Source organism: Babylonia areolata, chromosome 20, assembly GCF_041734735.1.
Source record: "Babylonia areolata isolate BAREFJ2019XMU chromosome 20, ASM4173473v1, whole genome shotgun sequence".
Lineage (NCBI taxonomy): Eukaryota > Metazoa > Mollusca > Gastropoda > Neogastropoda > Buccinidae > Babylonia > Babylonia areolata.
Genome location: NC_134895.1, coordinates 35,594,162 through 35,605,631, shown reverse-complemented (window position 1 = coordinate 35,605,631; position 11,470 = coordinate 35,594,162). Strand labels below are relative to the sequence as shown.

Genomic DNA, 11,470 nt, shown 5'->3' with positions numbered 1-11,470 from the left:
TTGGTGCATGAGCACCGTACAGCTTTATCCATTTTAAAAGTAAAATTCTGTTCTGTTTCAAGCATCAACAGCCAGCCACTATGGCTTTTAAATTGATAACTTGCCACTTTGGCTTTGAATTAAGGTTCAAATGTAAGACTTGAGACAGCTGAAGTTACATTAACAGGAGATAACAGTAAGAAAGCTCATTTTACCAACTCTAAACATCTCTTTACTTTTCTATCTGTTCCAGGTTGACTTATGTTAAAGTTGTTTTTGTTTGTATTTTTTAGAGAAAAACTAACCAACATTATATCCGATTATTACACTTTTCCTGGCAGAAAGGGAGGGGAGATAGAGGAAGGATACCAAACATATCAACAAGAGTACATGGGGCTCTTTACTGCTGCAAACAATCACTTCGAAAGAGACAAATCAGATTATGGGGAAATCAGTATTCAACACTAGTACTGTGTTGAGCAGAGGTGCGCCTGAAAACTACAGGAAAACATAAGCAAAAACCTGTGTCTGAGGCATCTTGGACAATGTCCCAAAACACCATGGAATGAATTCAAAGTGGAAAAACGTGATCAAACAATGAACATTGAACAATCAAACTCGGAATCATCAAGGAAAATATCATCTGAAGATGGCCTTCAAAACATCTAAAATGGATGAAAACTACAAATCCAGAAATGGAAAAGAAACACATAAGAAAAAAGATGACAATTGAAAAAAACAAAAACAAAAACCACGGTCAAACATCTACAAAACTCACTGGCAACTAATCAGCGAGTGCAAGGTTATGTCCAAGACAAAATCGAAAGCATAGATCAAATTCTTATGCATGAAATAAAAAAAAAAGTGAATAAATTCAAAACAATCATAACTTTTGTTGGCTGTTTATGAGGGGGAGGGGGGGGGGGAGACAAGGAAGGGGAGGGGGCAATAGGGTTAGAGGAAAAGACTGACAGCTGCTTACCTAGAGACAAACGGGGGTATATATTCTGACATCAAGCCAAGCGTCAACTGCGAAATGGTTCATGTAACATAGATGTTTATTTTACATGACAGGACATACAAGCAATATTTGTATAAATACTCAAGACCACATTTGGCACACGATATACAATTGCATGGCATGTTGTAGAAATCAAACTGGAACCGCAATGACAAAGAATTTGAGTCTTATGACAAATGGACAGGGAAAAGAAAAAGAACTGGCATGAATTTTTTTCGGTTTCCAGTTTTTGCATGTATTTACCTAAAGATGCAAGTCAGAGGCATCACTGTTTCTTTTTTAAAACAATACCAGCTGTTCTAAATACCTGACACTTAAGACACACTGTGTCATTATAAACAGCAAGGCTAATGCTTCAACTGTTTTCCAAGCACTGGATAAACTTCCCATCCAACTAACATCATCAACACCAACAATAATCTAACATTTCATAAATACCTGCTTTAGCTAAAATGATTGCATTTACAACATAAATACCGTCAACAATTTTATCATCTATAAAGTCAAAGTATGATGATACTGATAAGTTACTTCTTAAATCAGGTATCTAATGTTTCAAATAGTCGTTGCACAAGCAATCACTTCCAGATGCAACACATTAAGACTTTAAAAACATTAAAATGGCATGGATTGTCATGAGTTCTTGACCAAAAAGAACATCAAAAATGAATCCAGTCCCATGGGTAATCCTAAATTCCACTGACTAATTAGTCATCATTAATAATTTTAAAATAAGCCTGGTATAGCTGTTTTTGAAACAATTTTCTCATGGATACCTTCATTATACAACCTTTTACAAAGTCAATATATTTACTGAGAGATGATTTTGGCAAGCAGTATGTCTAATACAAGTAATACAAGCTAAAAAAAAAAAAAAAAAAGAAGAAAAAAAAAAATCAGACTCGCTGTTTATGAAACACTTATCTTGCTGAGCAAGACAATAATTTACTCATATCACCATTGTATGATGCTTAAAAATTGTTTAAGATCATTATCCACTTTACTTAATATGTCAGTTATATAATGTATTTCGTAATTATAACTATAAATATACTCATTTTGAATCTTTACAAACTCACAAGCAGAACATTGCCCATATGAGAAAAAGAACAGTCTTGCTGTCTGGAAAAAAAACAAAACAAAAAAAAAACCAACATTCTTTTTGAGAAAACCCAGTTTTAACTCCAATTTTTATTCTGCATTTAAAAAGTATGTTACTTTATGTCACCAGCACAAGTCATTTCTGGAAGTGTCACACTTGCTGTTTCTGAATCAACAGTCTGTACACAGAACTGGCGGTGGGTGTATAAGACCAGATGGCTATGATGCTACATCCCCAAATATAAAGAGAATGGGTGAAAAATATACTCGTTTTGAGTTTTAAAAGTCTGTATAATTTCTTCATCAAGTTCTGCATTTCAGGTTTTTTTTTTTAAACAACATAGAGACCAAGCAATTTTGACCAGCAAATCTTTCCTCAAAAAACATCAATTTTGGTTTTCGTTATATTTTTCCTTGAAAAATAAATGTTTCCCATGGAAAAAAAACAAACAAAAAACCCCCACAAACTTACAACAAACACCAACAGCTTTAAAACCCATATCCCACTGAAGTTGTCATCAGCAAGAAGACCTTCTGTTTCCATTCCTTAGTCGTGTACCCTTATATATATATATATATATATATTTTTTTTTTTTTGGTTGGGGGTGGGGATATATTATGGTCATTATCAGCAGTGATAGAAGCCTAGGAAAAAGTTACCTAGGAAACAAACATGGGGCCAGCCAACAGTCTAAATTTCAGTAGTTTTCTGTCCAAGTATCAGTAGTTTTCTGTCCAAACATTAGTAATTTTCAGCAAGGTGTTATCTCTTATCCTTTAAAACTGCAGGACAATTCTGTCTCTTCGAATCACTCAACACGACCAGTGATTAGATTATGCTATTGTTAGAGTTTGGGTTTACTGATATTAACAACATACAAGCACGCTTAATACACACACATTCACACACACACTTTCCTTGTGTATGGAACGACTATGAGGTGACGGTATGGATGATGATAAAATGTCATAAAGCAACATGAGTGTTAGAGGTGAATGAGTGGATGGTAGCAGCAGTATATCCCGTCAAGGTCAGGCATTGGATGACTAGAATAGACAAAAAGTGGTGTGAACATGACAAGTAGAAAAACTTGCCATCAAAGGATAAAGAAGAAACCAACTTCAACTCATTTACTTCTCCTGAAACCAGTATCTCTGATATAAAAACCAATGTCAAACACAAACTGTCTCAGTGATAACACTACCAAATATAACTGCCCTAACGAGGCAGTATGTTGAGGGCTCTTATGAATAAACTGAACAGTTTGCTGACACTTTTACATGACTGTACCACCATATTTTTTAACTAAGACAGAAACATGCGGTGCCGCATTTGCCGGTTTTGTTAGGTGGTACAACTGTCATAACAGATCCCTACATCTAGACCCGTTTTCAATAATGTTAACTTTTACTGAAAAAAAAGAACCCAAACCAAAACACCTTGTGGTTGTGAGTGAGCTCCTCAATGGACCAACAGACCTTTTCTCCTTCAAATTTAGATACTATGGGTGACTGAATGTTAAATATCATATCAATAGAAATCATGCAAACGACAGCACACTTAATGACACCTACAGAATAAAGGGCAGTCATTTAAATGGGAATATTGCATATATAGCATGGCCTATAAGACCAATATGAGAGTTCAATGCCAATTTGCAGAAGAAAATTAATTTCAGTTTAAAATAGATAACTGTCAAACACACCGCAAAAACTGAACAAGACGTGAATGACTGTTTGCTTTTTCTTTTTTTACTGGGGGAAAAGAAAAAAGGATCATAAAACAGGAAGAACAAAGTCTCCTCATAAGGTATTGTACTATCGTTTTCAGCACATCTTACATAAATATATAAAATGACAAAGATAAATAATCAAAGTGTTTTGGAAACAGAAATGTTCATGGCGCCTTCTAAACCAAAACCAACCAAACTTCCAGTCAGCAACTTGCCATTTTAGCAGTTCACGTCACCACCTGATGTTTTTAGCAAGTCCTTTAAAATGCCTCGGTATCCAAGCTGGAAGCAAAAATGAAAAAGCCTTCATGTGTATCATAAATAAGATTTCAAGCACAGGGCTTTTCAGAAGAAACATGATGCCAAAACAGATCTCTGATCTTTCCAAGCATATCGACTTATGAAAATGAAACAGACTTAATACACCAAAAGGAATGTTTCGCAATCAATACAAGTCCTGGCACATGTAACGCCATAAAACATCATCAGCAAATCCAATGACCTACAAATGAGATCAGAACAGATATCAGGTTTTAAAAATGACACTGACAAAAAACATCTTGACACTTACGGGAAATGGTTATCAATTAAGAATGCAAGAAAATGCAAAATGTTTCCTAGAAATATTTCCAAACAATCCACAAAATTAATCATGTGACCTTTTAAACATTATTTTGAAGGAAATTTAATCCACAAAAGTCAACAGTATTTTGCATCACTGGAAGATCTCAGGTATTTGCTGTAAGTGTTAAAAAAAAAAAAAAATCAGCATAATTCTAGAGCTATTTCTTGTTGATTTCTCTCATAATGTGTCAAAACATGACATCAAAAACAGCCATCAACAATTCTTGTACAGCCTTTGTGACAAAAATAGCTCGCCACTTTCTTGTGCAATGTAGTAGTATATCCACCCATTTAAAACTATTTCATCTGAATAGACTATATGAGAATAATATAGGCACTCAGCTCATCATTCTGGTTTCTTTTTTTTTTCCTTCTGAAGGAAATAAAAAAGTGCTCCATTCAACATGTATGCCCAACATCCCATTGGCACTTATCCATTATATGAAAACAATTGGCCCCTCTTACCTGATGGGGTTAAACCACTTTAATGCACAGTAAAACATGACCAAATATATCTTCTAAGAGAAAGCTTGCTTTCTCCCTTTCCAACCAACCCCACCCTTAACTTCTTAAATGTCACAGGCTGCATGTTCTCAAGACAGAAGAGGAACATATGGACTTTGTGCAGATCCAAAACTCCCTCTCGTCTACATACTGCCAAACTTGCTCTGTTTGAAATGGTTTTAAAGAGGTAAGAATAATATGTGTGTGTCAGTGTGAGATGTGTCATCAACTGTAGTATGCCCAGACAGGGTAACTGATAAGAAAACTTAGCTGGTCAGCCACCAACCTGTGCAACAGTAAGCTCCAGAAACGAACTATCCATAACAAACAAACTAAACCACAGCAAATCAAGCGGTTAACAAGGGAAGAGGTTTTCGTGGAAGAAAAAATGGGGAAGTGGTGGTGTGTTAATCCACACAATTCAAAGTCAACAAAAGTTATGACAGTTATACATTCACTGAATGCATTCTGCCTCTCCGAGGGAGGCAGGCAGATCCACACTGGCTTCCTCCAGTCATGTGCAAGTATCTTACTTTCTCCTCTGTGGCTTTCTTGTGCAAGTACACAACGAGAATGAAGGAAAACATCTCCAGCCGTTCTGGCGGCAATTTTTAAAAAAGTGCAAAATGCAAACAATCCAACACAAAGAGTTAACTTGGGACGAAGAAAAACAAAGTAAAAAGTAAAAAAACAGAAAAAAGCCCAAACTGTGTGCATGCTGAAGACAAAATGAACAAAAACACAACTGAAATTGAAATGAAATTTAATAATAAACAACCACCAAAATGCTTTGTGGTCAAGAGAACAAAAGCAGTAAAAGACAATCATGGAACAATACTGAATAGATTAAAGTTGAGCAGCGCTGCTACGTGCACTGAAAAAATGTAAATGAAGTTATCTCGCAATCAATCGTAAATTATGCCAATACCACAAACGCACATTAAAGATCAAGAAAACATCAAAGAAGTGCTGTAGCATTGAAAAAATGTGAGAATGATACACAAACTAAACACGTACATGGGAACAGAACACCCAAAAAACATCAATAAATTAATATCCGAAGAGGGATGCCAAATTATTTATAACAAGTTTACACAAGATTCATCATCAGTGATGAGCAAAAAAAGGAAAGGGGAACAGGGAGAACAGAAAGGTTTGGGAAAAGAAGGAGATAGGTGGAGGTTTGGGAGGGGTGGGGAGTGGGGGAATAAGAAAGGAAATTGGGAGTAGGGAGGAATGGGGGCAGTAACTAGACATTGAGGCAGCAAGTCAAAAGGGAGAGAGACAGATGGGATGTGAAAAGAGGGGGGAGTGGGGGGGATCCAGTGAGAGAAATATACAAGAGCAAATTTGAAAGAGGGATGCTTAAAAAAAAAAAAAAAGAAAAAAAGAAAAAGAGATAAAGGGGAGGACAAAAACAAGAGACCCAACTTCTGGGGTGGGAAGAAATAAACAAAGAAAATGGAACAATGGAAGTATTTGGGGGAAAAAAAGAAAAGAGAAACCACCAACAAACCAATAAAATGACGGGGACAGCTTCCCCTCAAAATTTGCTTAACGCAAAATCAAAACTTCCCAGAACTTTTCTTTTTTAAATGAGTGTGGCTGAACATAAGGTTTATAACGTAGCTTTTTTCTGTGTGCTCTTACCTGTCACCATAAGAGGTATATATAGGTATATGTCCTGGGAATCAACCAAGGACGTTTCGTCTCCATCACAACAGATCCGTTCATGGTTTTGTAGATGAAGGTCACTATTTTAATGTGTTCACCTATCTATAAAAAAAGCTCAAATGTTTGAAGGACCCATTTTTCCATCTTTTTTTCTTCTTCTTCTCAATTGTTAAAGAGTTCTATCCAAACCTTAGACAGCCCTGCAAATATGATGCATGAACAAGACAAGCCTGCAAGTCCAAGCAACAACAAGGAATCGTAACAATGAAAAACATGTACAAACAATTAAGGAGGAAAAAAAACACACCACCAAGATGAATCTCTTACAGCAGTAACCACTAACTGCTTTCTCACAAAACAGTTTGAACCAGCTGAACTGTGATCATGCAGACAAAATGAACCACAATATCCAAGAACTGACATTTAAACTTATCACAAGTCGAGTGAATGAACAAAATCCACTGCAGGACCAGTTACTAGAATGGCAATGACAGTATGCTTACAGTGAACGCCTCCATAACCAGACTGGTTCTTCATGGCTTTGTTTATCACAAAGTGCAGCAGTACCAATTCTCAATAAGAGGTACAAGCTCCAAAAAGCATGGGAAAACCAAGTTTTTTTTTTCTCTTACCTCAAGCATTGATACACCAGTGGGATACTGGTATGAGTAAAAAGTGGAACACAGACCTTTAGTAGTAATGACTGATTTGAATACCAATGATAACTGACTAGAACACAATATCACTTGACACACAAGACGTCGTACTTTCAACTTACAAGGGAGTAAGACAAAGTTTGTGGTGGATTGAAAAACAAACAAAAAACAGGAATGATATATGATTTTTTGTTTGATTTTCACAAAGCAAAGCAAATTATTCTGTGCACACATCAATGATTCAACAGATAAAGGGATGATTAAAAAAAAAAGAAAGAAAGAAAAAAACGAAGACAAACAGTAGCAAACACTGTCTTGAAGTTGCATCATACTTGCAGGCCTTCTCATAATTATGTTTATTTAACACCCCATCCTTTATTATTATCATTATTATTCATATTAAATAGTTTCTTCATCAACAGTTTTGAGAAATGACCAAAAGGCAATCATTTCCACCGTCCAATGAACGATTTTCAATCCAGAAAATGGATTTGTCCATCTTCTTTGCTATAGGGGTGTGGGGGTAGGGGGAAAATATCTTCTGCAAAAGACAACTCTTTTTGCTTGTAGTTATTGTCATTGGTGTGTGTGTTACGTGACAGCTCAGCTGCTCTGTCTTTTAGTTCTCCTTACAGTCTCTGCCTTTTAGTCTCCCCCCCATCCCACCCCTACTGCTTTCGACTGCTGGATTTAAAGGAGACCTGCAAGACGCGGTTGCCCAGAGTGAAACCGTTGAGGTTCTGGATGGCCACCAGAGCTTCCTCGTAGTTGGTCATGGTGACGAAGCCAAAGCCTTTGCACTTGCCCGATGTGTAGTCACGGATGACCTTGACACTCTGCACGGCGCCAAAAGGTCCAAAGAGCTGCCAGAGGACAGAGTCCTCGGTGTCAGGTGCCAGGTTGTAGACAAAGATGCACCAGCCTGTGCTGTTGAGGGGGGCAGGGGTGGTGGTGGTGTTGGAGGCGGCGGCAGCAGCGGTGGTGAGGGTGGGGGGCAGGATGGTGTTGGGCAGGATGCCAGGCTCCAGGGGAGAGTACCTGTGAGTCACAGACATACAACTACAGACACCACGTCAGTGTAGTGGAAGGTCATGGAACAGACAGCTCATGCCAGCTACTTCATTCAACGGGCGCTTGAGCCTGTCCAGGCCTTCAACATGCTTTCCCCATCCCTTCTCCTCTGACAAATGAGACAGAGAACACCTTCCCCACCCAGGTTCGAACTTATGATGTCAATATAGTCTGAGTGCCAAATCTGAGCTTGATCAGTTCAGGAATGTGGACATGCAGTTTCATGGTCAATGACTGAGGAAGACAATGCTAAACCTGTAACCTCCAACCCCCACCCCAAACAGAAAGCAGACAAGTGTGTAAGAATGTTATAAACTAATGCTGGCAGAGGAAAGTCCACGTACACAGTGTGTGTGATTTGGACTTAAAAATAAGCTGAGCCAGCATTCAAGTTTATCACCACAAAGAATACATGTAAGAACATGAATAAACTGAAGTTGGCAGTTCAGAAATCACTTTTAACTGCAGGAGGTACAGTCATTCCAGAAGAGATCAAGACAGTGGAACAGAGAAAGGGAGAGTCTGAGCATGTGCATGATGGGTTGTGATCCAACTCTAGTAGTTAATGTTTATCACACGCTATCAAAAACAAATTACACACAAAAGAAACCGTGATGAATTAGCATTTTTTCAATACTGCGGTTACTTTTTTTTTTTTTTTTTGATAATCATAAAATCAGTTCAACCCCCCCCACCCCCTTCTCCCAACAAATCTATCAGGTGTACATTTGAGACAATCACACCACACTTGTTACCTAAACCTGCTAGTGGCGGTGGTGTGGTGGATAGGGCCAAAGAAGCGCCGCGTAGGCGACAGGTAGGTGGCCAGAGCCAGGGGTGTCATGGTGGCCAGGTTCTTGTTGGAACTGGGCGAGTTGGCAAACTTGACCGTGATGGGGTCAATGCACCCATCAGGTATGTGGTTGTTCAGCTTCTGGATGGCACGCTCCGCTTCCACCCGCTGGTCAAAGCGGATGAAACCCACCCCCTTTGACAGCCCTGCAACAGAGGGGCAGCATGGACACCCTTGTTGCGAAAGCTAGCCAAAAAAGAAACTACAGCAGTCAAAGAGAAGCTTAGTTAATCTCATACAGAGAAATTTCACATCAATCCATCCGTTCCTGTTGTTAAAATGGTGCTCCTATTCCCAACCTCACTTTCCTTCTTTTCAGGTCAACAAATACATAATTAATGCTAACTTAGTTAACACTATCAACATTTCATCATTCAAGTCTTATTTTCAAGAACTAATAAGTCAATAATTACATACATATCATTTTCTAAGTAAAATTACTATAATATACCTGAACTTATTCCACTGATTTCTCCAGCTCTGTTTTGAAGAAACATATTTATGTTTTTTCTAGTCCATGTTATGCATGTAACCATCTGGAAAATTTGCACCTTCATACATTGTTAATTGGAAAAACCCATCACAGAGAATCTACATTTTCTTCTTATTCCTAAAAAGTCAAGAAATCTGTTCATGTTCACATTGCCATAGTCAGAGTTTCACAAGTAACAATAATCCTGAAGCTTAAAGATAATTTTATGGACAGAAAATGTTGTTCTTGAGTTTGTAAAATGTCACAAACTCGCAGACTGATTAAACATAGCATTAAATATAATATATAATTTCCTAATAGCAGTGCCCTTCCCATTCTTTACAATGTTTTCAATCAGAAAGTATCACATTCTTGCTAAAGAAGCATGGCTTCAGTTTATTTACTGTATTTCTATAAATGATTGGGAAAAAAGAACCAAGCTTTTCTTTCTTTCCAGAAAACCAAACACGGCTTATCCTAAAGTGTCACATATGGCAGTAAAACCTACTTGCAACTTACACTACAGGAACAAATTTAGCTTTTGTCACAAAATTCTTTTTTCAACATACCAATTCACATATATTTCTACAACCATCACACTTTTATAGCACTTTCACAACAAACTGTGATCTCTCTAAAATACTGTAAACTTGGAAAAAAGCCCAAAATATAACTACAATTATGAGAATATTTCTATATGACTGGAAAATAAAATCCTTTCATTCACTGCATCACCCAAAATATACAAACACATATATATATATTATTAACCAATTCACATCGAAAGCACAATGGAATTTAAAAAAAAAGAAAAAGAAAAAAAAAAAAAGAAAAAAAGAGAGAAGAAAACCAGAAAACAAGACATTTTCATTATGTACATTACAATTAGGAAGACAGACATGAATGTTGTGAAAGGAATGGCATGCATGTTTCATGGATTTTCATGGCAAATTAGCATAATTGGAATGTTTCTTTGTTTCCAATGTGTGAGCATGTAAAATTCTGTGCAAGTTTCTAATCTGACTGACTGGTATCAACACAAGGCCCACTTTTACTGTTGTACATAATGAAAATGCTTTTTTATTTATTTATTTTTTTATTTCTTTAATTTGTAAGAACTGAATGAGTACAGATACACAATAAATAACTGAACATAACCAGACAACATACACATCACACTGTCAGCCATTCTTTGTGCAAAAAATCACCTGTCACTTGAAAAAGAAATAACTGACCCATTCAGTCTGTTTCAGGAGATCCCATCGCCTATCTACATCATCACAAACAGTTCTTTCAGCAACCGACTGATGGAGGAGGTGGCCCATCAGAATTTGAGGATTTCCAGTACAGACGCCAAGGGAGGTTAGTGATTTCTTTTCTTTATTGTTTGACAGTCACAGAAACACATTCCAATTTATTTATGGTCATCTTCAATCTGTTTAGTGCAAATTAATTCCAAATTTTCTCTAACTTCTATCCCTTGTTGATTAATAAAGCAAACCTTTAAATTCCACATGATCAATTACAAATATGACAGCTGTTCAAATGTGTGCAATGGCTATTTCACCTTTCATATGGCGACTCGGTATCTCATGCACAATCCAATTTCACACAGAAAGAAAACCTCCCTATGTTGAGGAACTTACAAAATACCTAGATCTTAATGCAACAACACAGGAAAGCCACAACTGAGAGATGTCACCATTATGTTTCCCTCCCAAGAACAATAATGATCTCATCTTTCGTTCTTTGGTGTTCTGGTCACAAAGCAGCAACTGTGAA

General features: G+C 37.1%; 1 protein-coding gene across 7 annotated transcripts in view; it reads right to left on the bottom strand.

The window, feature by feature from the left end:
• Nucleotides 1-1,019: 1,019 nt before the first annotated feature.
• Nucleotides 1,020-11,470, bottom strand: part of LOC143295457 (ELAV-like protein 1) — a 33,281-nt gene continuing 22,830 nt past the window's right edge. For all 7 annotated transcript variants that reach the window (XM_076607172.1, XM_076607169.1, XM_076607171.1 and 4 more), the window contains 2 exons: nt 9,119-9,362; nt 1,020-8,330 (listed from right to left, as the gene is read on the bottom strand). In XM_076607172.1, the coding sequence (XP_076463287.1) occupies nt 7,961-8,330; nt 9,119-9,362 (614 nt within the window). In that variant the 3' untranslated portion in view covers nt 1,020-7,960. The remainder of the gene's footprint in view (nt 8,331-9,118; nt 9,363-11,470) is intronic.